This window comes from Gouania willdenowi, chromosome 3 (assembly GCF_900634775.1).
Source record: "Gouania willdenowi chromosome 3, fGouWil2.1, whole genome shotgun sequence".
In the NCBI taxonomy this organism is placed as follows: Eukaryota; Metazoa; Chordata; class Actinopteri; order Blenniiformes; family Gobiesocidae; genus Gouania; species Gouania willdenowi.
In genome coordinates this window covers 36,448,901-36,475,634 of record NC_041046.1, presented here as the reverse complement: position 1 = coordinate 36,475,634, position 26,734 = coordinate 36,448,901, and the positions used below count along the sequence as shown (strand labels likewise).

The following is a 26,734-nucleotide window of genomic DNA, read 5'->3' as shown; positions in this document are numbered from 1 at the left end:
TAACTTGTGCGTACTTGCATTGGTTTCCTCTAATTTAAGTAAGAATAATTTTGTTTATCCTCGGTGTGTGTGGGATTTTTAATAGGGACTTCCTTCCAGTGGATATGATGGGTGCAGTATGAAAGAACAAATGAATGAATGAAATTATTCCCAACTATTCCCTTTTTATTTTTTTCATTACCAATTTTTAACAGTACCAAACTGGTCTGCATTTTAAAGGTTAAAAAAAAAAAAAAATCTGTTTTAATAAAGTAAATAACTGAAGTAATTGCAGTGTTATTTAAGTTATTTTAGTCAATAGAACCTGACAAATATTTATGGTTGAAATGTTTCATGAAATGTGTAACTTAATGCAGAAAGGAGAACAAATCTAGTTCTGTTTTGGGTTTGGAGTTACAGTATGTTGGAAACAAGTGTCCTTTAGATGCAGTTTTGCAATCTTTTTTTTTTTTTCTTTTACAATCTTTTTATGGCCTGGTTGTTGTGGAAAACTATCAATTTTCTTTTTAAACCAACTGAAAAATTGCTTTTTTTTTTTTAGACAGTTGTACCAATGAAGTTTTGCACTAATGAACTTTAAAAGGACTGGAGAGTTTATTCTAAAGGAAACAATATAAAGCTGCTGCTTTTACTGACACTGAACACACAAACCATTGCCTTCACCTCCTTTTAAAATCAGTGTTTTTATGCCCAAAGCATGCAGAATCTACTTGCAGAATCTACTTGCAAATCGAGACCATCAATAATGTACAAGAACCTATACTTATTGTTTTGTTTTTGTTTTTTCTGGAAGGAAGCCATCTGCAATAAATCTTTAGTTTATTGTAATATTGTTTCCTGTATTACTGTATTTGTTCAAAATAAAATACTATATCAAAAACCTGTAAAAGATAATCCATCATCATTCTTCTGACAGGTGCCATAAACCGTTACTATTGAAAAACTAAAATCTGTCTAATGATGCAGGAACTATGAAGGTGTTGAACTTTAAAATAGTAAATCAAAGCTGTGAAAAAATCCCCAGCTTGAACTTGTAGAAACAGAAGACAAAACATTCTAACAAATCTGTTATTATTGTCATTTTGTGATTTGCTTCACTTTAGTGAAGAAGGATCTTTAATCTTATTAAAGAGGCATAGATCAGCTGTTCCAACCACTAAACACTGCTCTGAACAGATAACTCCTGTGTCCCGGCTTCGTTGCTGTATCATACTGAACATTTATCAACATGGCGGGAACATGGAGAACCCTGGGAGTGAGGATGTGTGACGCACATGTGTACCTTGGGCAGCCGGCTGCTATCAGGCTTTAGCTGCAGACGTGTATCAGCACCAACAGACTCAGCAGGCCAGCTGTTTAGTCGACATGGTTTTGTTTGGCTTCCCTTTTGATAAGGAACTAAAATACAAACTAAGACTGAATCTGTGCACCGACTACAAAGGAGTCTTTTTTTGTTAACATTTAGGTGTGAAAAGTAAAAGATCATGAAATGCAACAGTAAGTTAAATGACACTGTGACACAACGTTTCTTTTTAATCTCAGGAGACAGCTTTTAGTGCCCCCTATTGGCTATTATTGAGAACTATATAAATGATGTAACCCAGGTTTGTGATACTGGAAGGAAACTTCCTTTGTCCAATTTTCAAAAAGTCCTGACGTTTTTCAGATATTAGTTACCTTTTGCCAATAAATATCCTTTATCCCCTCTTTTTGTCCATTTTTGCAAGTTCTTTTTGACACTAATCAATTTTCATTTTTTTTGGCTACTTTTCATCTAAATAAGCTGTAAATACCAATTGATTCCTTTTTTCCACTTCATTTTTACTCTTTTTCTTCCAAAGGTTTGCCCTTTTTCACAATTCTTTGCCACATTTTGCCCATTTAAGCTACCTTTTGACTTTACATACCACCTGGTTTCTCTTTATTTGCCCATTTTTTGGCCCCTCTTGGCTACTTTTGGCCGATTTCAGTAACTTTACATGGTTTTCTTGCCACGTTTTTGCCACTTTAGGACGATTTGTAGCCACCCGTTACCAAGTCTGCTTCCACTCACTTGTCACAAAAAATGAGATTAGGCTTATTAATTGCGATTAATTGTAATTGAACTATAGTAATCAAGGACATAATTGTAATCGACTTTAAAAAATAATTGTGATTTAATTGTAACTGAACTGTAATTGAACATGGGTAATTGAAAATGTAATTGTAACTGAAACATGTAATTGACCCTCACCACACTGGCTCCCATGCTGGTCTGACCACTGCCGAGCCAGGGCATGGATGCAGAGACTGCAGAGATATGTGGCGGTGCGAATGGAACAGAGCTGCTCTGGGAAATGTTAGTGTGAGAAGAACGATGGTCTATGTCGTCAGAGCTGTGGAAAGAAGAAACACACCATTCCTCTTCACATGACCGAGCAGTGGATATACAGAATAAAAACCCATTAAGGTAAATCTGATGCGTGGCTGACCTGCGCGACTCCTTGTCAAAGTCGTCTCCTATCCAAGTGTAAGGCTGCACAGACACCAGAGTCGACACATCCACTTCCTGGACGTCGTGAGTAGAGGCCAAAACGATCTCGTTGGAGTTGGCCTGAAGATACAATAAGCACACAGACAGTCCTTCAAAAATACAAACTTGTACTCAGTGATTACTAAATGAGAAAGTGGATAAAAGTTGTTTTAAATAGAAAGTATTTCATCCAAAGGGTAAAAAAATCAGACTTCAAAACTCAGTAACTACATTACATAAAGTGCTAGAGCAGTGCTTCTCCGGTGGGGAATGGAGGTACGACAGGTGGGGTGCGACAAACAGGAGGACATTTTAAATTTAATGCCAATCTTTCTAAAAACCTTTCTTCATTGACAATAAAAATCATTAACACTAACCAAAATGCTTACACACAAAGAAATAATGACAATCTAAAAATGTAGCAGAAATTAAAAGAGCATTCCATTATTAGACTGTATTAGATATGTGACTGGGAACAAAACGTAACGTGGAGCTACAGTTAAAAAATAATGATATACGTCAGCATGTGAAGTGGAGCGGAACAATAAACTAACTTTCAATAGCTGACATAAAAAAATCATTACTTTTTTTGTTTTTTTAAGCTTTTTGGCACAGATTGCAAACGTTTCTTTATTTAATGTATATTTGTATACATTATTTTTTTATGCAGGTGATTAGTTACATTTTGTTATTGATTTTTCATTCATGATGAAATATGTTAATTGTTCCCTCTTAGTTCACTAAATTTTAAAATGTGTGATCAGGATTATTTGGGGAGCAAATATTATGAATTATTATTTTTATTTTACATTTTAATATTTTTCACTTACACAAGCATTTGGCCCCTTATTCATTTACACCTCGTTATTCAGTTTACCTTACAACCTCTTGGTTTTCTGCATGTGTATATTTGTTATTATTAGTGCTGTTTTTTATTTGTTTTTTTTTTTAAATATGCTGCTCGTTGGCTTTCTAATTACCCCTCCGTAATAAATAGAATTCTGACATTCATTCAAAGCGGTAAATACTCAAAAAAGTTTGAAAACCATAGTGCTAGTGTAACATTTACTTTTATACATTACAGACCTTATTGATGGCAAATGCCATGATTATATCCGACTCCTTGTGGATGATTCTTGCCTTTCCACCTGGGTAGCCGAGATCGGCCTCCACCTGTGAAAGCCAGACATCAGAAATGTCCAAAATCACACAAAAACAGCAACACTTTCACTTTCAGAAGCCTTTTCTTTGTTAGTTGGCCATTATTTTTTTGTTAGTAAAAGTAAGCAAAAGATCCATTTTGGCATTTCACTTGATTTTTGTGAAACTCAGCGTATTGGAGTGCTGCCACATTGAAAGACATCATTAAACAAAATCATAAAAAAAGCAAAGAGATAAGCATTATTGAACGTTTTCAACAGCAAAATTAGGTTTTTAGTGCAGACAAAACATCCCAGGTTTAGAAACCTCACGGTGAGCATGCAAGTTAGTGCACATTTGTGTGCCAATGGATTTTTACATTGGTATTTTGAAATCCAGTAGAATTAGTAGAGCCTGAGAGAAGACAGCAGTGAGCATTAGGGAGTTGACTTGGTGTGAGATTATGTGAACCTCAGTTATTGAGCTAGGAAATATCAACAGAGGAGTCACTAAAAAGCCAAGCTAGGAGAGATGACACATTCACTTCAAAGCCACTTTTAACCATAGACTGAAACACTGGAACCTAGCATAGCTGCTGCAGAATATATCTTACATTATTAATGCTTGTGCTCCTTCAAGTTTGGCTTTGCAGTGACTCTCCCAGACACATAGAAGTACAGACAGAGTCAGGGGCTACGCTGGTACTACCTTATTCAGACTGCTAGCTCCAGCTAAGCAGGGTGGGCTTATATGGTCCTTATGGTTCTCTACAGACTACACAACACAACACAACACGATACACACACAGAAGCAATATGGACACACAGCACGGCACCACAGCAAACAAAACAAACAGAAAAATAAAACATGAAATGGGAAGAAAATGAAAGCAGGATGCAATTGTGGGGATAAAACAAATAAATAACAGTCCATCTCTGCTAAGGCAGCAATAACTCAAAGTATTAACTGTGAGTCAGGCTGCCTTATTATTAAACAACTCAAAGCACAAAATAGGACAATTACTGGGTGTTTTATTTCACACTGGCAGCTTAAAAACAGTTGTTCATTAGAGTAATTGCATAATAATGTGCACATGTTCTCCAACAGGACTTGAGGCAGTGAACTCTTCTGTGCTCGATTAACACTCATGGAGACAAAATAAATATAACAAAAATATCAACAACAGAGATAAATGTGATTTTCAACATGCACTTTAACATGCAACAGGGAAAGATCTTAATTTAAATTGCGTTCTGAGAAAAGTGAACCATGGGTGTCACATTGGACCACATAAGACTTAATATCTCACTGAGTCAGGCCTGACAATTACTGAACTTTAATTCAAGCAAGTTCATTTTGTCTTCTTTTTTGAAAAGTATGTTAAGGTTTTGTTTATTCAGACAAGGTTTGATCATGATATGATACTTTCCTTATGAGAGAACTCGTGGAAATACATCAAAGCAAATCACCTCTGAGGAAGACTGGCAGTTGACTGTCGAAACATGTCAGGAGACAAAATTTCCTGAAAAACCTTAAACTTTCTTTGGATCAAAGCAGATTAGCACAACTCCACAATATGCTAACCAAGACATGATATTTTGCTCCTGAGCTGATGAACTTCAAGTTTTAAATTATTCATATTCATTTTCGATTTAAACTTTGAGGACAAAATATTCCCTTTCTAATTAATATATCCCATACTTTCACAGGTGACAAAAAAACCTATTACAGAGTAGTGTTTGTATTAGAATGCTATTTATGGCCTTTCTGATGAATTGTTTCAATGTCTAACTGCAGTTGTAGAATAAATCCCTGAATTGATGTAGGAGTACCTTGTTTTGAACAAATTTGTTAACAATCATCACAAGTACAAGTAGAATAAATCCCTGAATTGATGTAGGAGTACCTTGTTTTGAACAAATTTGTTAACAATCATCACAAGTACAAGAGGAAACAATGTTAGCTGAAACACACCAAGCTCTGAACTGCTAAAGATTAAACAAATTAAGAAAAGTGAGAGTGTGCCGTTTACCTCACTCTGCTTCCTTTTCTTAGTGAAGATATATCGAATCAAAGTCTCCTGAAGAATTTCCTGCTTCACCAAAAAGTGCCAAAGCCTTCGAGTGGGAAACGACTGATTGTTTTTTGTCCTAGAAAAACATATCCATAAAAATGAGTCATTTGTCTGTTTGATTTTGTTTATTGCTCTATTCCAAACAACACTCAACGTTATTTGTTCAACTGATGGGAGCCAGGATGAGTTTTGCTTAATTTCCTTAAAGTTTACTGAAAAACCTTAAAGAGTAAGAAAAAGGCACGTAAACATTGAAACTATTTTCCTATTAAAGATTTCTGGCTTTGTGAAATGTGAAAAATATTAACAGAGTGCGAGTAAAGACATGCACTCCATTAATTCATCACCTGAAACATTGATAGATGTATTTTATACAAAGCCAAAGAAACAGTAAAAATGTATCAGTAACACATTATTTAAATACTGCTGCATGAATATTTACCTTTTATTTGCTGTTTTCAACTGTCTATTCATTTAGCTTAAATAAAGCAAACTTATCAGAAATCAACAACGTAATTTTCATTGTCCGTTTAAATGTTTTTAAGCAATAATGAAAGAATCCTATTTCTATCCCGAATGTACAGGTTTATAAAGCTTTTTCCTCATCAAACCAGAAAGTGTGTAACAACGTATCTATTACGCACTTAAACGGTGTGTTGTCTGGCTCCAGCATGGCCTTGTGTCGCAGTATGGCAGGGCCACCTCCTGCGCTCATGTCAGTGGGATAAGTGTTGATGTAGTTTGGAGGTGGGCCATCAAACTTGTTCATTCGCTCCAGCAGCAACTGCTCCCAGTTCTCCAAGGTCTTCAACACGGTGTTGGTGAGGGGGGATGTGACGGGCAGGTCTGTGAACACGACGTGATGGAATGCACAACTCACATTGAGCATTGAGAAAAGAGAAGGAGGCACTAATGATACAGCCCTCAACAACAGTATTTACTGTATGATCTTGATTCCTATTAAGCTCCCTAAAGGAAAATGATATTGGCTTTAAAGGAGCATAGGGCAGGATTTGTGAAAAAATGATATCCCGTTCTTCTCCGTGTTATTATCACATTACAAAAAAGTTTAAAAATAGCAGGAACTAGTGCTGGTCTCGAACGGTCGGAGTCGGGGCAGCCCGAATCCGAGACAAGACCGAGTCAAAATGCTTCAGAGTCCGAGACCTTTAAAATTTGGTCTCAAGACCAAGACCGGTCTCGACTACCACAACACTAGCTCATACACACACACACAACCTTCACACAGTGCTACTACACCTCTGACCACGGAACGCAAGCACGGCCCAACCGTGCGTTCCAGAAAACTGACTCAATCACACTCAGCCCCACAAACATACTCACGGCACGCAGCATCCACACAAACGCTCACACAACACATGTAGGGAACAGACGAGACAAAACTGCACACATGGAGACACACAGTGACAGACAAAAAGATGCACACGGACAAAAAACAAACCTGGATACATGAACCAACAGGGAGACGTGAACAGACAGAAATAGACGGCATCCATACCAGATTGTCTATCACTCAGACACCAAATCTTAAAGAAAAAGACAGACAGCTGACTGAAAAAGCACAGATGGAGGAACCATGACAATCAGCTGCTCTCCTATGAAGAGTTCAAGCGCATCTTCTGCGCTGGCTTGGCTAATGACTGCAGTAAACGGCCGTCGTGTCACTATGGTGTCTTATTTCTTGATCCTGTCCTATGCTCCATTAAAGAGTGGTCTGTGGTTCAGCATGAGGGTGACTGTTCACCTGTAAAGTCGAGTCCAGTGAGAGGAATAAAGTTTTTGACATTGTGATAAGTCAGTTTGACCATGACGAGACGGATCAGAGCCCAGCTGCAAACAAGAGTAAAGATTGGCATCAAACACGAAAGCTAAGCTACGTCACAGAAGCTCATCTAAACCAGAGACACTGACCTGTACGAGTTGGGGTCGGAGTGCTCGGTCATCTGTGTGTCAGACAGGAAGGCATCGTCATCATCCTCGTCATCCTCAGCACCGCTTTCATCTGAATCGCACAGAGCATTACTGTCTGACAGAGGCAGGAAGGGCTGAGAGGAGGAAGAAAGAAAAAACAGACATCAATAAGGACGTAAACAAGCCCAGTTTAAAAATAGAAAGTAATGATATCATCAAGAGACAGTTTGAAGACATGCAGTGTTTCTCATATATTGACCTACTTTAGCAACAAAATAGTCCCACATGCTCAGCTCAGGGGGAATAAACTTCTCCCTGTACGTGGGTCTCTCAATGGGCACAGGAGGGGGCGCGGCCGGCGTCTCCTTTACAGGACGTCCGGGAACCAACATCAGCATATTGAATTTGCGCCTGTATCGGTCCACGTCCTCTGCAGGGGGCTGAGGGGTAACCACTGAGGGCAACGGAAAAAACGCATAAAAATGACACTTTTCAAATGCACTGGACGTCAAACACCAGGAAACTGGAATTTCATTAAAACAAAAAATGGCTCTGGAGGAAAAGAATCAACTCCACACTCAATTTACAGCACAGAATAGTTCCAGGGAATACAAAGTTCTTCTCATATTGTAACTTCATTGCTTTGTTGGAAAATTTAACATAAAAAAGTCTAAAGTAAATGACACAAATACAAACGTTATGGACAAAAAAACAGGGCAAGACACATTAGGGTTGCACACAAACCTGCACCAGTCTCCTGGGTGACTAGCGGACATTGCACCAGACAAAACAAGACAAGTAACTATCACATCAACCACAAACAAAATGAAAACATTTATTAAGCAGTCATGGGGAGAGCAATTCCTTATTTTCACAGCAGTTGAGCGAAGCAGACGTGATGAGATTGGCAACATGTTTCAATGATATTAAATTGGGACTTAAAAGCTGTGCAGTAGCTCCGTCTGTGTCATGCATGAAAGCTAGCATTTGCTCTCAAAAGGGCAGTTTTATCAATGAATCTGTGTCAACAGGTGACATTTAAGAATGCCTCTCATCTAAAAGAGCTTTACGAAATGCTCAAGTCCGCACTGGGAGCTTCTTCGGTGGCTTCAGAGATGGAGAGTCTAAATGTCAAACTATCTCTATCCCTCACAAATACTGAGAACTGAGGTGAGAATTTGGCCTCATGACTATTAATCAACAGTGTTCAATCACAGACTGACTTTTCAAGCTGAGCAGCTCCAAATACGACCTATTTTCAACAAATACGAGAAACTATAAAGAGGTTTGAGAACCACTTCTCTAGTAGAACATCTACAGACTAAAGCACACTCTTGGGCAGTACCTGGTTTACCGTCATGTTCACATTTAGTGTGAGAGGACTGCGGAGCCTCAGCTTCAGAACACTCCGCTATTGGCTCGGCTGTTGCGTGAGTAGCATGACAAAATGAACACATAGGACGTTACAGTGTGCGTTACATGCAAATTCGGCACACACACACATACACACGCTCGCACACAAATTCACACGCAAATATAACACTTAGCACCAGGGTTGGGGTCAATTATAATTGCAATCGTGTAATTGATAATTAATTACAATTATAATCTTAAAAATCTGTTGCTGTCATAATCGCAGTTAAATTGTAATTGAGTTTAGATAATTTACTTAGTAATTGTATCGAAAATTATATAAAAATTGACATTTATAATTTAACACAAAACTGGGGAAACATGTTACAGTTCATGTACAGTTCTACACATATATAGTTAATATTAAAACGTGTTATATCTCAAGCTTTTCCATATTTTACCATTTAAAAAAATAAATAAAACTCAGTGGCCCACACCAATAATATTAAAACCTTTATTTTCATCGATTAGGAAGCCTAACAAGATAACCAATAGATAGTAAAGAAATTACATTATAGATATTTGTTTTTATGTGTATTATACAGCTGATTTAGGACCAGTTATCATAAGAAATGCTAACAGAAAGTTGACACAAGAGGAAGGTTAGCTTTGATTAGGTTATTTATATCAGGCTAGGTTAATTGTGATTAATTGTAATTGAACTTTAGTAATTGAGAACATAATAGTCTTTCTGAGGATTAAAACGAATTGTAATTGAAAAAAATGCCAGTCACTGTAATCATAATTGAATTGTAATTGAACATGGATAATTGAAACCGTAATTGCAATTGAAAAATTTAATTAACCCCAACCCTGCTTATCACTGCTTGGCTGAATTTCTTTGTGATGGGCATTCACTATTAGTTACAGGATGGAGGGGAAAGTGGGTCAATCAAGCACCTGCAGCGATGCAAACCTGCAGTTTAACATGCACTGCAATCCTGCAAACCAGCACTGCAAACCAGCAGCCCAGTTACTCACAGCTGGCCTTAGCTGCAGGTGGCACAGGGCCCGGCCCCTCTCCCCGTGCGTTTCGAGGAGGGGGCCGTTTGGGGTGCTGAGTTTCAGTGGGGGTGTGAGTGGGGTTTGGGGTCAGCTCAGGTCTTCCTGTCTCTTTGGACTCTTCTGGCCTGGCTGCCTCAAAATCAGCTGGCACTGGGACACAGGGCAAAGGGCACACTCACACAAGACACTACACACCAGCAGCTGCATCTTAGGAGTATCCACATAAAACAAAACAGGTGCACATGTACAGTATGTAGGTAAAAAATAAAATATATAAAATATATAAAATAAAAAAAAAACACTTGGAAGTAAATAAAACAGATTCATACATAGAAATCAGTCAAAACACCAAATTAAAAAGTGACAACTAGAGGGGGATACATACAAAGAGAAAAGTGAATTGAGACCAGAAGGGTGAACTTGGTACAAAGAAAACAGGATTAAAAACACAATTTATAGCAAATTAATACTTTTACCTGGTGGAACATCCGGCCTCTTTGGTTTTATAATCACTTTGGCTCCTCCTCCAAAGACAGCGGCCCACATGCGGTTGTTGAGTGGATGTGCTGCCAGCCTAAAGAGCTCATTACTGCTTTGAGTACCCAGGCCGTGAATGAGCAGCGAAAGATAAACGGCTACGACTGCTTCACACAGCAGCACGCTGAGCTTGGGCTGGTCCTCCTCTCGTGCAGAAATGAGCAGAGAAATCAGTGACGACACACCTGCAGCGAGGAGGAACACACACAGCCACAAATCATGTCATGAATACACGTAGTAGAAAATAGAATGACAAAGACATACATCTTCATTAATTGAGCATTAGCCTGATCTTTGCTACATAAAAACCCACATTTATGAAACATTTGCAAAATGGCGTGATCCTTTCGCTGCCTTTCATTTTCCTCCCAGAGGCCGTGGCGCTCCGTTTATAGAACACCATCTGCCTCTCTGCACAAACACAGACTGCCTGCCCTGCTTTTCTTTCTCTCTCTCTCTCACTCTCAATCATGCTATTGGTGTTCATACTAATGCCACATATTCATCCTCTGAGTAGGATCTATTCAAACTCCATCTCAGCCCAGTTTTACAGTTTCTATCTGGCTTAACCATCCTTATTCTATTTTTTCCCAATCCAATTATCAAGCAGTTCTTATAAACACGGTTTTTGTTACCTGGCCACTGAGCAGGAGCAGAGTTGGGGGTTATATGTTCTTCAATGCTTTCTGTGCGGAGTCGTTTCCTTTCACTGAGCAACAGTCCCTGATACACCATCCCTGTAAACTGGTTCGCCTCCGTCTGGCTGCTTCACACCAGGAACAAAATAAGGAATATTGTAGTTAACAAAAAAAATAAAAAATAAAAAGGTGTTCAAAACTTGGGCAAAATAAACTCCATTTCAATTTCAGCAACGCTTATTGAGTCTTAGTTTTTGGAAAAACAGCATTTCCCAGGAAAATACAAGTTACAAAGATAACCCTGATTCTCTCCAAAGATGAGTAAAAAATAAAGTCCCGAGTTACCTGTAGCTGTGGCTGTCACACAGGGCTTGATAAACACATGCAGACAAAGATGCTGCTAGTGTGTGCAGAGAATGTACCTAAAGGTAGAAAGACACGTTTCACTTAATGAGATGCCTGTGAGGAAAACGGATCTCTATTCTTAAAGGGATCCTCCATTGTTTTAACAAATGTGGCCTAAAATCTTTGGCATAGATCTTTTAATAAGTACATTTCAAACAAAGCTGATTACTTTGCACCATAATTGTTTAATTAAATTTTAAAAATGGGACAATTTTACTGTTTCAAAACCTATGTTCCGCCATCTTGAAATCACGTGATTTGTGCTCCTTGTGGTTGCTCTAAACAATCAGGAAAGTTAAAGAGTCAATGTAAACCTATTTTGTTTAACAAAAGAGGATAAAAACCGTTGTGACCCGAAAAATTATATATGACCGCGGGGGTGACAGTTCCAACTATGGTTGTAGACGATGAAGCAGAGAAGAAGAGCTCTCCTAATGGACCTTTACTCTCCCTTAAACAGTGCGCGGGTGATGCTCTGGTGCCTGAAATTAGCGAGTAAATCACAGACTGCTGAATGAGTCCCAAGCAAAAGGATTACTAACCTCAGGGTTTGTGCGTCTTCAACTGTCCGTGCAGAACAACCAAAAGCAGCATGAATTGTCTAAAAGCGGGCTGAATGCTTCACTCCAATATAAAACAGTGGGATGTTAACAGGCAAATAGGGCTATGTGACATCTTCAATCGTGTGATTTCAAGATGATGGAAAACAGACTTTAAAATGGTAAAGTAGTCCCTTTTTTACAAGTTAATAAAACAAATAGGTTGCATTCTGTTAGGTGTAGATCATCTAATAATGACATTTCAGAAGTTTTAGGCCACATTCGTAAAAACAATGGATGATCCCTTTAAAGGTAAAGGTGCATTCTTATTTGAGCTCTAACCCGATCGTCCATGATGTCTGGATGTGGAGGAACTTCCATGAGTGTGATGGTGTGGAGAATGTCGTGAATGTGGTTGCTGAGATGGAGAACAGGGTTGGCGATGACTGTTTTGGTTGTGGCGATGCAGGCAGAAAGCAGAGGAAGCGTGGTCGGCAGAGGTAGAGGCGACTGCAACTGCTTGACTGTGGTCTCCTGAAGAAGAAGAATAGAGAGTGAGTGATTTTGCTGTAGAAACACATTGATCTGCTTTGGTCGAGTATGTATGCATAAATGATCATGTACCTGCTGGCTCTCCTGCAGAAGGAACAAAAGCTCCATGCGAACAGAGGTGACTCCACCTCCTTTGGCTCCGTGAAGGCTGCAGTAAGACAAAAACACCCTCAGCAGGGCCTGGTTCTTCCTCAGCCAAGCCTTCCGTCTTTCAGAGTGCTGCTGCTTGGCCTGAAGACGCCGACGCTCCATTTGGTGGCGCTCATAAGTTCCGGCATCCGAACGCTCCAGTGCATCTTCTGATATGTCCACAGAGGCCGTGCGCTCCGCTCGCCGTTCCACCTCGGAACTTTCCTCCTTCCCTTCCACCTGTGTGCGTTTGTAGAATGATTTTGTTACCAACCCCATTCAACACAACAGAAGAAGTCCTTGCTAATACAGACAAGTTACCCTGTAGTTGCAGATCTTGTGCATGGCTGCAATCTCCTTTTCAAGCCAACTGTAGAGCTGAAAGCGAAGCTTCCCTCCATCGACCTCAAAGCCAGTAGCCAGAGTACGCAGCTCTGTCATTAGGATCTTCAGACACGCACGGAATTTCAGTTGCTCAGCGATCACGTCCACCTCAGACTCGCCCTGAAATGAGAGTAAATTAATAACTTAATAGTGTCTCTCATGTTACAACCAAATGTTACATTTATCTAAAAAGAAAAGAAAACCATGCTAACTGAGACATGTAAACATAGCTCCAATTGGTAAATTATGGCTATAGACAAATTATAGTCAGATTATATTTTCCCAAATAATTTATCTAACACTTTACTTGAATTTGTTTACATAAGGCTGACATTACGCTGTCATTACCATGAATAAGGTGTCATTAAGCTGTCATTAAGTGTTGTTTGTTAAATTATGACACCTTTGGAGCTATGTTTGCAATTTTTTTGGTAATTTGGTAAATTAATGGTAGCAGGGAGTTTCATGCCACCATTGCCCTATAAGGGTAGGGTATTAGCGTTACAAACAACAATTCATGACAGCCTTTATGACACCTCATTCATGTTAATGACAAGTGTCATGTCATAACAACCGCGTAATGTCAGCCTTTATGTATAAAACTTCAAGTAAATTGTTACCATATAATCATTAGCGGGACTCAATTCATCACACAGAAAAACAAACCACCTTTAACACATGACCCTGTTACCTGTGAGTCCGCTCGTTGTAGTTTAGACCCACTATTGTGTGAACCTTTGCCTGCTTTAGTCTCATCGTATGGTTTTTTCATCGTTATCCCAACGTCGTCCTCGTCTTCATCGTCCACCGTGTCGTCTCCCCAGTCGAGATTTAGCTCGTCGTCCTCTACCTTGACAACAGGTTTGCTCCAATCCAAACCCCCTGCGCTGTCATTTCCTCCCCAGGCAGGAGAAGACACTGCTGGGGAGTTCCAGTCCAGACTTCCTTGGGTGCCGTTTTCCAGGGGTTTGTTGGAGTTTAGGTTGATCTTTGACGAGGCTTTGCTAAGAGGTGACGAGCCAGATTTTTTGGAAACTTTGGGAATCTTGGAGAGGACCTCTAAAGCTAAAACTGGGCAGCCCACCTGCAGAAAATTCACAAGAGCAAAATCTTAAAAAAATGTTTCTTCTGATGTGAATTATGAGACACAAAGACTATTTTAATTTCTAAAAACACTCGAAACGGTTCAGAGGATATGGCAACAAAGCTAAAGACTTGCCTTGAAGTGAGCATTGGCTGTAGTGAAGAAGAGTTTACGTTCAATGAGGTTGATTTCATCTGCACAGCTCTTCTCTGCACTGAGGCCTGCAGCTGCAGATGTGCCCTCTGCATTGGCAAAATGCCGACGAATGATCAGAGGATGAGTCCTTAAGTAGTTATAAAAACTAAAAACCACCGGGTTGCATGATTTCACCATCACATCTACATGTGTGTACCGGAGAGAGGAAATAAAAAAATCCATAAGCAAAGCACACAGTATTATTTATACTGCTTATTTATGAAGGCAGAGCTCATTTGTGTTGCTGTGGTAAAATCTACCAGGGTTGGAGTCAATTACATTTTTCAATTACATCTTCAATTATCCATTTTCGATTACAATTACATTCTCAATTACAATTAATCACAATTACTGAGCCTTTAATAAATAAGTCTAGCTTTCTGTTAGCATCTCTTATAACAGGTCAGTTTTTTGGATTGGTGTCTTTTAATTAGCAGTCAAACACTAAAAAACATTATCTATGATCCAATATGATATTCATGTCTTGTTTAACTTGTTAGACTTCGATAACCATGAAAATGGTTTGGTATTAATATTTTGAGCTGGGCGTCTAGGCCTTTTTTCTGTCAGTATAGCCCTCAATTTCTTATTTATTTTTAAAATGATAAAATAATCCTCAAGAGAACTGACAGTTAGTGTGAAAACTTGATACAGAACATATTTTAATATTTGTTAACTTTGTACGTGTATGCCAAGGAACTGTAACATGGTGTTCCCCAGTTTTGCATTTAAATTGTAAATGGCCGTTTTTATAGAGATTCCATGCCAATTACAAAGTCATTTATATGAACTTGATTCCATTTAAATTAAGATTACAGCAGCATCATATTTTTTCAATTACAATTACGAAAATGTAATTAATTATCAGTTACGCGATTACAACTATAATTGATCCCAACCCTGACAGCTACTGCCCACTAACCAGGGTTATCATCATCTTCTTTGGGGATCCGCTCCAGTAGCGTATCCAGAGCACGTGTGTAGTCCTTTATTATCCAGTAGGCAATACTGCGTAGGAATGGGTCGGGGTGCAGTTTGGAAGAGTGGTAACCGCCTCCGTCTCGGTTACAGCCGAGCACTTTCTCGTACAGCAGGCCTTGGCAGGTGGAGGAATTCTCAAAGTCAGCTTCATACAGTCTCGCTACAATCATGGCCAGCTGGAGATCCTCCATCTTCTCCAGCAACACCTGAAACACCATCAGACGGAAAGATGAATGGCTGGGAGGTCTTGTGCACATTAAGCTAGTGTTCTTTTGTTCCTGCAACTGATGCAGGCAGATATATATGCGCGGCTGGTTATCTCAATGTTTGGACTGTGCAGTGTGGAAATCTGTGGGAATCTTATCAGTGCAAATTTTAATTCTCTATGTGGCTTAAAAACCGGAGGAAATGTAAATCTTTCCAAATCACATATTAAAGAGAATAATATAAAAAATAACCTTAGAAGTTTCTTATTGTTCAGAAACTGTTTGTTTGCATTTTGTTTGTCTTTTATAACATGCATTTTTTTCACACCTCTATTGCATCTTTAAGGGAACCAGCCAAAAGGAAAAAAGCAGCAGACTGTTCAAAACGCTGCTTTCCCAACAGGGAAAAGGCATTCTTTAGAGCAGCCTTTCTCCAGCGGTTTTCACTGAAGTTGTTCTTGAAGAACTGAGTCATCTTCTCATCGTGCTGAGACCTAATGAAGATAAAACAGGATGTTGTAGTGATAAATGTGTGTTCAAAATGAACTTAGTTCAACATAATTAAGGCTTCAGTAAAGCAAGCCCACCTGAAGAGACCCCAGAGGACGGCTTTCTTCTTCATGGCCAAGTAGAACAGAGCAGCATCTAAGGGGTCGTTTTGTCGCTGGAACGCAGCTTTACCCAACTTAACGCACACAAACACAAAATTTCAATCAGTAACTTTTTATATAATGGCTGAAACAATGTGTGCAAAACGTCGTACTTGAAATAGCTATTCTATTTAGCTATTTAGAAATACTGTATATAATATAGGGTAAATTTCACCAATGGGACATGTTGTTAGAAAGAATTAGGACCCAATATTCACACTTGGAGGGAGTTAAACCACATAAACATAATTTTAATCAACCCTTACAAGAAGATGTGAAATGTTATTTGTTACTGTACAGGGGTGTAAAACTCATTTTTGTTCAAGGATCAAATACGCAGAAGTTTATTCTCAAGGCGGCCACAGATTTTATGTGGGAAAACAAGTAATTTCAACATTATTGTGCCCGAGTTTGCACTTGTACGTATATGTAAAATACAAAATTTGTGAGAAACCAACAATATATAAGCAATAAGTGATAGATATTGGTACCAACAGGGTCTTCACTATAAAATTCCTAGATTTGTAACAAATTTCTATTTGAGAAAATTTTAAGATTTTTAAAGAATATTTTCCAACAGTTTACCATAAAAAATGACTGCAATCATGCGATAGAAGCAGAGGGAAAACTGTAAGCCCCTGCAAATATAGTTGAATTTCATTTACACAATGATTCACATTTTCTTAGTCATTTTTACTTTCTCCTGCGGGCCAAATTGGATGCTCCAAAGGGCCGGATTTGGCACATGTGCTTTAAAGTAAAAGAAAGTGAGACGTTTCTTTGGTGGCATATCAATGCTTTCCCCTTTTGATTAGGCTCGCTACCTTTTCCACCATTTTCCTCAGCGTGTTGATGTTTCGTATCCACCAACCGACTCCAACAGCTCGGAGCTCGGACCACTGTGGGTCGCCTCTCTGCATGGCTGGAATCATGTTCAGCAACTCCTCTTCTGCTTCTGAGTGGAAGGCCCATGCAAAGTGACACGTGGAAAGACCTACCATAAAATTAAAAAATAAAGAGTTTACTTACTCCTATTTCCAAAGAATATTTGTTTTCTAAAGACACTGATTGGGCATTTCTTACCTTGGTGGAGGAGCTGCAATCGATAAAGTGGGGGCAGCGAGGTGAGCAGGCAGGTATGTAGACGCATAGCAAGCAGATACCTAAGGCCACACTCATCAAGAGCCTCACCGCCTAGTTTAAAAATGAAAAAGACTTTGTATTTTCACATTTTTTTCAATACACTTCTCAATTATGTTGGGATCCCCATTTAAAGTTCACTAATATTTGAGTTCATGTGATGCTTCGAAGGAATCTCTCACTTGTCCCTGAACGTTCAGACACTCCAAGTGTGCACTTAGTCCTGGAACAAATCGATAATCTCTTTTTTTTTTTTAAAGAAAAAACTAAATAATCCTAATAAAAATTCATAAAAATAATTTAAACATTGTGAGCCCCATTGTTTGTATTAGGAAAAAAATGTATTGCTGGAGATAAACTATACATAGGATGAAGAAACATTTACAGTGTGTGTATTCTAATGTTCACAGTAGCACCTTCCACACAGTGAAATATAGCAATGACGGCCAAACACACTATCAGTGACTGATACATACTATCGTTGGTCTAAAAATAAACCTTTCACCTCGACTGTGTTTTTCTGATGTCTGGTTAACACACTGTTCACATGTTTAAAAAATTCTCAGACCTTAAACAAATAAACTGAGATAACAAAACTTAAAACATTGTCAACTGATTAAACTCATTTGACATTCAAAGAATAGATTTGATTATTACGCATAACTTTATTTCCAAATCCTAGTTTTTGAAATTCCAACATTGTTATACACAATCTATTGCTTATATCGGTTAAATCAAACTTCCCAAGCCTCTGCACTTACCAGTGTACTTTTGATCTGTTGAGCTTGTGACCTCAGCACTTGTTGTGGCAACAGTATCCGCTAAGGCCACCAAGAACATTTGCTCGAGTCTGGTCAGTCCTGGAAGGCTGGAGTGCATGAGGTGACTTGACAAAACCTGGACACACACAAGAGGGCATATAGATTTGTTTTACTGCTACTACCACAGCATCATTTTATCAGTAACTACCACTGAAGCACAAATAAGGGGATGTTGGATCTTTAGATCAAACCAAATTCAGTTTTCAAAAACATGCCATGCCGAGGATAAAGCTTACTTGAGCATGCTCTGGTCCAAAATATGTAGGTCCATACTGAGAGAGGTTGATAACACGAGACTTCTTTTCTGGTTTATCAGTAGCAAAGTTTACAAAGTCGTCAGTGGTAACTGTTGGAACCTGTGACCAGAAAAAAAAAAAAAAATCAGATAAAAATAAACAGTATATTTCATTGAAACTAGGTTAAAACCCACTTATCTCCTACTACCTGGAAGAGGTCAGCATACTGGTCATCTGTGGACATCTTGGATCTCTCTCCATCAGCTCCTTTGGCAGCCTCTTCCGGGCCTTTGTACGACGTGTCCAGGTCAGCCAACATAAGAGAGTAGAGGGGCAAAGGTGGGATGGAGTTGATTTCGGTGTAGTCTCTGCCACCATCACGTCCCGCCACGATGGTGTCTTTTGCCGTACTGCCAGTCACGCTGATTGTCCGAGACAGATGTCTTCTGGCTCCGCCCTCACCTGCCTCTACATCTCTCACTACAGCCACTTCTCCCGCAATACACTTAACCAGGTGAGCAAGGATTGCCTATCACATGAAAAAAAAAAAAACTGTGTTTATATATTTTATATATGTGTAGATTTCAACCAGTCATTTACTCTTGGCTCTGATTTACTGCAGGTATATGTGACAGCAAAGGGTAGTTGTAGATTTTAGTGGTAATCTGCATCATTTTTGCGGTGCCTGGGGAGTTATTCAGGGTTAAGGGACTTGCTCAACATCCCACAGTGATGGCCCAGGTGAGGCTTGAACCGAGAACCCTCTGATTACAAGGCCAGCGTCCTTAACCACTAGGCACCACTCCCCTACGACATTAAAGCTCGTATCTCTGAAATGACCAAATAAAGCCAAAAATACTTACATACTGCAACTTTAAGCTTGAATTAATTTACCTTGGCTCGACGAACTTTGCCCAGGTCCATGAGTTCCAGCAGCTGCGTGGGATGATACTGGGGTAGTGTTGGAGACAGGGAGTGAGCAGCTTCAAAAAGCCCACCCTCCTGAAGTCCTGTGGGGGCCCGAAGAGCCTCATCCACAGCAGTGTTCCCTTCAAAAACACTCTTGGACCTGGCTCTACCTTCAAAGATGGAGGACCCTGTGGTTTGACCTCCGGCGATATCTGCAGAGGATAAGCTGCCCTCCTCTCCCTCGCCAGGCTTCTTGTCCTGATGCCACTGAGCATACACATGCATTTCACAGTCCATGCCCACCACCAGGATGCCGTCCCTCACCCAGGACAGGGAGACTGGAAGTGATGGTGTACCATCCACAGATGACAGGAGGTCCACAGTTCGAAGAAGGATCCAACGTGAACGAATGCCCTGTTTGATGCTGCCTCCTAGAGGAAGGGTGATAACAGCCACGCCTTCTTTACTGCTGGTCTGTTCATTGACCACACCAGAAATACGGCCATACATGAGGATGTTGGAGCCCACGCCCACAGTGAGAATGTGGGATCCATCCTCCTTTGAAAGCCAATCTAGATGCACATAATGCTTAATGTTGGGGGAGCTATGATCTCTGGTCATGTAGAGGTCAGACCTGAAGTGGAGAAAATTACAAGTGATGATAAAACCAAGACCGTGAACATTTAGACACTGGTAAGAGTGTGATGTAAATGTACAGGGATTAAACCTCTAACCTGCTGTAAACAAAGAGGTTGGAGTCTACGCTGACTCTTGGATCCAGTGTTGCGGTGGGTCTAGTAAAGTCATCCAAGTGAAGAGTTTGCTCCAGGACCCATTCTGAGCCACCAGTGGACTCGCACTCATAGATGGACACATGCATGGAGAAGTCCTCCCGAGACCCCAGCATCTGAGAACAAGAGCGGCTCATTAAACGGATCATGTTAAGTCTGAGGATGCTCTAGACCAGTGGTTAATAAACTGAGGGGCACAAGAATGGCTTTGCTGAACAGTGAGCATGAAAAATAGAAAAAATCTTTGTCTTTGCAGTCAGAAGAACTTTATTACTGTTCAAAATGATGTGACTGCACATTTTATGCTATTTTTAGTTTTGAAGAACATTCATATTTTTTTTTTTACCTTTAGGTAAAATAGTTGACTGCTTACTTTTCCCGCTCGTTCCACTAACCCACCGTAACTACAATTATATGTAATTAAATAAATGTGTATATTTCAATGCAATAATAAAACATGCATAGCTGTCGTAAAAATGCACTACATGTAAGTGTTGACCTTTGACAGCATATGCAGACCGTGAAAAAAAACCATTTTGCTGCAAAGGGCAGTCTGAAGATTTCAGACAGTGAATAAGACAAGTAATATAGGGTCATAATGAGTTACTATAGAATTGCACAAGCATTCAGTTTTACTGAACACAACTACTTCCCATTTTAAGCTAAAATTAGACGTACATTTAATTTAATGACTTTGACCAAATTCCAACAAAATCTGAAGCAATCCATCAACCATACATTTACTGTACTATATTTGTTTTAACACTGAGACATACAGTATATGGTTGCTTTATTTCTCTAATTGGAACTGTAATATTTAATCAGGTCATTGGGTTTTTACCTGTGCTTGTCGTGGTTGTTTAAAAGCCACGGCCAGTCTGCCGATGTAAGAGCAGGACACAGCTACTGGGCGTCCAGACACACACACAGCACTGTTGTTGTCCTCCTCTTCGTTCATCAGGATCCAAGGCTCCCAGCGGTACGAGCGGTTGTCATGGTCTTCTTCGCTGAAGCCCTCGTCACCCTCCACTGCACAGCGCCAAAACCGCACACGGGAATCTGAGCACGTTGTGACGATCAGGTATGGAGCCAGGCACACCGGGTAGATGGAGGAGGAACTCAGGTGACCTAAGGGGACATTTGAGATACTTTAAAGCAGGTTCTTATGATGGAATGTAAATGTTTCTTTCCCCAGCTTTTCTTTTATTCTGTTGAATCCATCAGTCCTCAGTAAAAATAGGGTTTCAATACTTTTAAAAGTAACACCCAAGACATTTGTACAGCTACTTTAATCAGGCCGCAGAATAATCTAGATTTCAATGTCTTCAAACCTGCAGAAGGAGTTGCTCGAGTAACTTCCACCCCGTGGGGCAAATCAAGCCTCCTGCTGTAAACCAGCTTGGAGCTTAGGATGAGTTTGCTGGCTGATTGCAGGTTGGCTGTAGAAGCAGAGCGTGGCAGTGGTCTGACAGGAGATGTCTCTGGAGACGAGTCAGGGTTCAAAGCTTGATTGGGAACCATTAGTTGACTCTGAAAGCTGTAATCTGGACTTGGTTCATCTGGATATAGAAGCACAAAGGGGTTAAAGGGGCTTGGATGCTGTCGTGCTTTAAACGACTTACCAACACAAGCCTGCACGGACTTGAGGTGCAAGTGCCACATCTGTAGAACAGAGTTCCTGTTTAGATCCTTTTCAATCACAACCAAGAAGAACTTCTCAGAAAACGGGGCAGGTTCGTAATCTGGGAGGTAACAAATAATTAGCACAGTACTGTTAATAAAGATAGAATAATAATAAAAGCCTTTTCATCTAAATACTGTTTTACCTTCACCAGATGCAAAGGCAGCAGTGAAAACATCTTGTTCTTTCTGAGGCTTGTAACCAAGTATGAAATCCTCTTGAAAGACATGCAGCAGTTGAGTGTTGGAACCGCACTGGATGAAAAATAATACAGAAAGCACTGACCTTACTCTGATGACCAGTGCTTCAAGACATTTTAATACAGATCACTGCTACTGCAGTGGTTAAATAAAAAAAAAAGAAAACTCCCACACCACAGTGCTAACCTGGTTTGTAATGACATCCAGCTCTATGATACATCCTGGTCTGGCAGTGGACTGCTGACTCACAATGTTGAACACTTCGCCAACTAGTTTCTACAATAGAATGAATAGCAAAAAAAGTGATTAATATTATAGAAATGAAAGGATTATAAACCATTTAATACGAGTAAGCTTGTACAATAATTTGTAGCATTTAGTAGTGAAAATGTGAGACGAGACGGTACGGGTCATTTAAATATAAGAACAAATATTTGTTTGATGTCACATTGAATGACTGCTGTATAAATTAGGCACAAATGTATAAATACCAAACAAATTAAATGCAGACAAACATTTTACAATGAGTCTTTCCTATTCTACATAAACTGTAGTCTAGTGAAAAGTATCAGAGTGAGTATAATTCAGTAACATTCACTGAAGAGTGACAGCAAACACTTCAATAACCACTGAGCATTGTGTCGACAGTGATAATTGTGCTTCGACTCACAGAAGTTTCAGGATCCGACAGCTCGTCTAGCAGCTTTCTGGCATCTGCCACAGCCTGATAGAGACGCAGGTTTTTACCGTCTGATGCTACGAAACAGGCGCTGGCGCTGTTACAGTATGTTCCTGAATGATGAGTATGACGTGTATTAGAGCGTGAGAGAATTAATCAAAGTTCACACAGCAGAATAATCAACAATTATTGAATTTTGTGTCTAAAAAAATACTAGTTTTACATTTTATATACTGTACAGTTTGTAAAGATAACATAGCCTTCACTGGTATGAACATACAATTAAATCCATTTTCTATAAATGACAAAGTTTAACAGGTACTAAATCACTGAACAACAAGCAGACGTTTATGAATCAACAAAAACAAAAACTTTCCACCACATTAGAACTGTACATTACTCTCAAGTAGGGCTGGGTGAAATGGAGAAAAACCTCATATCTCAATATTTTTTTCTCAAAATAGCAATATATGATATAAATCTTGATCATTTTATTTTAAAAGGTAGTCAAACCAAAAAAACAATTATGGGTTAAATTTGATGATCATAATGCCACACAGGTACATTTACTAACAAACAGCTGCACAATATGTGCCACCTGAGTCTTTTCTCTCTTCTAAGGGACAGCACGTGTGAGTGAGTTCTGTAGTGTGGCTTGATTAGGGGAAGGTCTGTTTTTAGGACACACTCAGAAATCCATCTAAATGTTCTTTTCATGCTGTTCTGAGAAGTAGTGAAAGCAGCGACTCCTAAAACAAGCATTTTAAAACTAAATAAGTTATAATATATATAAATATATATATATATGCAATATGGCAATGTTTTATTTCACCAAAACAGAAACCTTGATATATCTTGAATCTCGATATATCGCCCAACTCTACTCTCAAGCACACTTATGTTGAAACTACAGTCAATCTTTACCTAGTACAGAGCTTGGTATGAGAGTGGGGAGCCAGGCAGCATTGCTGAAGGCAGATGTGTGCAGGGAGTTGATGCGGGCTAGTTCAGAGACCCCTCCTGTGCAGGACAGGGGTCCGATGTGGTCCACTCGCCACAAAATGAGCTCACTGTAAATAGCGTTGGGATCATGAAAGGTTCTTGTTGCTGCGTTCCGAAGTTGCTTCCTGTTAATGAAAAGAATCCAGAAATATAACTTAATGAAAGCCTGTTGGTTTTTTTATTTCAGCAAATTACATGTTTGTTTGTTTATTGCCAACCCCAATTATCGTTTCTACCTTGGAAGCCCCCTTGGAAGAGGAAAGATGGGTGGCTGCTCCCCTTCCAGGCTGCCAGGGGCAGAGGGAGGGGTAAGTAGGGCATTATGGTGGGAGGAGGTGAGCAGCAGGGGGAGAACCGTGTGACAGGCCTGATCGTTCAGATGGAAGCGATGGCCACAGTATCGAAACTTGTGAGATACGGTCAGTACATTAGAAAAGGCAGAACGCTCAGCAAATGTCACGGCCCACTGGAAAAGAAGGAAAACAAAGCATTTTAAAAACATCAGCTTATCCCAAGTTTTAGATTTTGGTGTGACATTAAATTACAATGTGTAATTTAAAAAGCCTTATAGTCTACACCAGTGGTTCTCAAAGTACCCCCTTTCTCTTATTTCTGAATCCAAGTACCCCCTTTTGTCAGATTCCAACATTTTGATCAGAATAATATGAAAAAACAACAACTATGGAGCATAATGATGGAATGAATGAGTGAAAATACACATTTTAAAGAATCTCCTTTTGTAAATAAGTGGAATGAAACGGTATTTAGTATGTTTTTTTATTTTTATTTTGGGTAATCTGAAGCCTGGTGTGACCGAATCTAACTCTTGTATTTTAAGTTCATGATCAAATCATGATAATTTCAATCATATGTGTCAAACTCATGGCCCGGGGGCCAAATCTCGCCCTTTGAAGCAAGCAATTCTCCACAGGAGATCGTAAAAAGGACAGAGAAAACATGAATCATTGTGTAAATGTAACTCAACAACATTAGCAAGGACTCAGTTTTCCCAGCGCTTTTTAATGTTAAATCATTGGGAAAAAAACTCAAAATTCTTACAAAATCCTTAAATTTTCCTCAAACTATGACATATTTCCCTTAATTAATTAGAAAATGGTCACAAAATCTACAAAATTTAAAGTGAAGATCCTGTTGGGACTGATATCTATCACTTATTGCTTGGATATTGTCGGTTTCTTATATATTTTGTATTTTATGTATGTATAGAAGTGAAAACTAGGGCACAATGATGTTGAAATTACTAATTTTGCCGCAAAAAATCTGTGGCCCATTTGAGATTAAGGTGCTCCGTATTTGGCACCTGAACAAGAATGAGTATCCTCTCTCTCAAGTACCCCCTGTAGTGTCAGTGCACACCCCATTTGAGAAACACTGGTCCATACATATAATAAACAGAGCAAGAATGAAAAATCAAATTAACTCAAATGTATTCCTTTACCTGGTTGAGAGATCCATCAACATGTTTAGAAACCATCATGACGGCTGGACTAATTCCAGGGCGATTCATAGAGGACGAACTCAAAGCAGGTGAACCAAGGTTAGCTGTCGCTGAGGCCGAACGGTAGACATCATGAAACATTCTGCCTTGCTCATTCCCGCCAGCACTCTCACCCTCAGTCAGAGTGCAGGCATACATTAGGATGTTTTTACTCAGTGAGTTGGCATCTCCAGTGGGAAACGCTACTGGAATACGAGAGGAAAAGGACACCTGGGAAAAGAAAATCAGAACTATGTAAAAACACAATCAGGGCTAAAAACCGTTGAGATAGACCGTCAAACTCTGGTGTCGCGCTGATGGAAGAATAATCAGGCCAGAATCAACTGATCAGATGCGTAAATTACTCAGTGATTGCACAATGTTCACATACACTATGAGAGTGTGGTGACACAGCGCTACTCAGAAGGTCAGACCTGCTGGATGATGGTCAGTAGATCATCTTCAAATGGTGCAGACTGATTGATGTATTAACTCAGATCAATGGTATCAACAAATCAATAGGACAGTTTCTGTCCAAATCTGCCTACTTTTCATGGACTGATCAGAGCAAAGTTACAGGACCTGATGGAACGGTGACAAAAAATATCAATAGATTTAAAAATAACAATAATAATTGTTTATTTAGTTTTCTACATTATTAAATGTTTGTGCAGCAGACAGAGAAGTCCATCGGTCTCAAATTTAACTTCCTCAAATGGCATTGTGTGCTTCTGTGCACTAACGTCTCCACATTGAACAAGCAAACACTCATTTAAATAGGGTGGTCTCCACCACTTCTGCACGTGCACTAATCATTGCTGCAATCTTAGTGAATTCCTCGCAGCAGGTGAAGAAACTGTCACCAAAGGATTTAGGGACGCAACTGATTTACCACCCTTTATTTCAGATCTTAGTGAATCCGACCCTGGGTGTCAAACTGAATTAAGGCAAGGCAAATTTATTTGTACAGCACGTTTCATACAAAAGGCAATTCAATGTGCTTTGTAGGATTAAAAAGTGCAACAGAAAACATTAAACAAAGTTTAAAAGTCAATAAAAACATTAAATCTCCCTCAGTCATAAGCAGGAGAGAAGAGAGAAGTTTTTAACTTGGATTTAAAAATTTTCACATTGGATGCTGACTTCAGCTCTGCTGGCAGTTTGTTCCGCTTCTTTGCAGGATAACAACCAAAAGCGGCGTCACCATGTTTGCTGTGAACTCTGGGCTCTAATATCTGACCCAAGACTTTGTCCCCCTCCTCTTTGGGTCTTAACAGAACAAAGTTTTTTTACAGATATATATGAATGATCCCAACCCTATCTTACACAATTCCCAGTGGGACCATGTGAGGAAAAATATGATCATTGTAATTTTTTGTCATCATCATCATTTTTTGGCAT

General features: G+C 39.4%; 1 protein-coding gene across 6 annotated transcripts in view; it reads right to left on the bottom strand.

Annotated features, from left to right (window-relative positions):
* The window catches only part of dmxl2 (Dmx-like 2), a 59,785-nt gene that overhangs the window by 8,225 nt on the left and 24,826 nt on the right, over nucleotides 1-26,734 (bottom strand). For 2 of the 6 annotated variants that reach the window (XM_028442352.1, XM_028442359.1), the window contains 37 exons: nucleotides 25,295-25,564; nucleotides 24,072-24,301; nucleotides 23,758-23,960; nucleotides 22,825-22,946; nucleotides 22,341-22,430; nucleotides 22,100-22,208; nucleotides 21,896-22,015; nucleotides 21,605-21,832; nucleotides 21,115-21,401; nucleotides 20,217-20,389; nucleotides 19,468-20,116; nucleotides 18,782-19,102; nucleotides 18,574-18,693; nucleotides 18,278-18,413; nucleotides 17,460-17,570; nucleotides 17,201-17,370; nucleotides 16,314-16,411; nucleotides 16,055-16,220; nucleotides 15,462-15,726; nucleotides 14,480-14,682; nucleotides 13,952-14,344; nucleotides 13,198-13,380; nucleotides 12,820-13,116; nucleotides 12,538-12,729; nucleotides 11,597-11,673; nucleotides 11,249-11,379; nucleotides 10,553-10,798; nucleotides 10,053-10,226; nucleotides 7,922-8,112; nucleotides 7,659-7,792; nucleotides 7,492-7,577; nucleotides 6,371-6,572; nucleotides 5,685-5,802; nucleotides 4,361-4,426; nucleotides 3,599-3,685; nucleotides 2,472-2,593; nucleotides 2,234-2,375 (listed from right to left, as the gene is read on the bottom strand). In XM_028442352.1, coding sequence (XP_028298153.1) covers nucleotides 2,234-2,375; nucleotides 2,472-2,593; nucleotides 3,599-3,685; nucleotides 4,361-4,426; nucleotides 5,685-5,802; nucleotides 6,371-6,572; nucleotides 7,492-7,577; nucleotides 7,659-7,792; nucleotides 7,922-8,112; nucleotides 10,053-10,226; nucleotides 10,553-10,798; nucleotides 11,249-11,379; nucleotides 11,597-11,673; nucleotides 12,538-12,729; nucleotides 12,820-13,116; nucleotides 13,198-13,380; nucleotides 13,952-14,344; nucleotides 14,480-14,682; nucleotides 15,462-15,726; nucleotides 16,055-16,220; nucleotides 16,314-16,411; nucleotides 17,201-17,370; nucleotides 17,460-17,570; nucleotides 18,278-18,413; nucleotides 18,574-18,693; nucleotides 18,782-19,102; nucleotides 19,468-20,116; nucleotides 20,217-20,389; nucleotides 21,115-21,401; nucleotides 21,605-21,832; nucleotides 21,896-22,015; nucleotides 22,100-22,208; nucleotides 22,341-22,430; nucleotides 22,825-22,946; nucleotides 23,758-23,960; nucleotides 24,072-24,301; nucleotides 25,295-25,564 — 6,912 coding nt within the window. The remainder of the gene's footprint in view (nucleotides 1-2,233; nucleotides 2,376-2,471; nucleotides 2,594-3,598; nucleotides 3,686-4,360; nucleotides 4,427-5,684; nucleotides 5,803-6,370; nucleotides 6,573-7,491; nucleotides 7,578-7,658; nucleotides 7,793-7,921; nucleotides 8,113-10,052; nucleotides 10,227-10,552; nucleotides 10,799-11,248; nucleotides 11,380-11,596; nucleotides 11,674-12,537; nucleotides 12,730-12,819; nucleotides 13,117-13,197; nucleotides 13,381-13,951; nucleotides 14,345-14,479; nucleotides 14,683-15,461; nucleotides 15,727-16,054; nucleotides 16,221-16,313; nucleotides 16,412-17,200; nucleotides 17,371-17,459; nucleotides 17,571-18,277; nucleotides 18,414-18,573; nucleotides 18,694-18,781; nucleotides 19,103-19,467; nucleotides 20,117-20,216; nucleotides 20,390-21,114; nucleotides 21,402-21,604; nucleotides 21,833-21,895; nucleotides 22,016-22,099; nucleotides 22,209-22,340; nucleotides 22,431-22,824; nucleotides 22,947-23,757; nucleotides 23,961-24,071; nucleotides 24,302-25,294; nucleotides 25,565-26,734) is intronic. The other 4 variants (XM_028442358.1, XM_028442360.1, XM_028442361.1 and 1 more) reach the window with 4 other exon arrangements.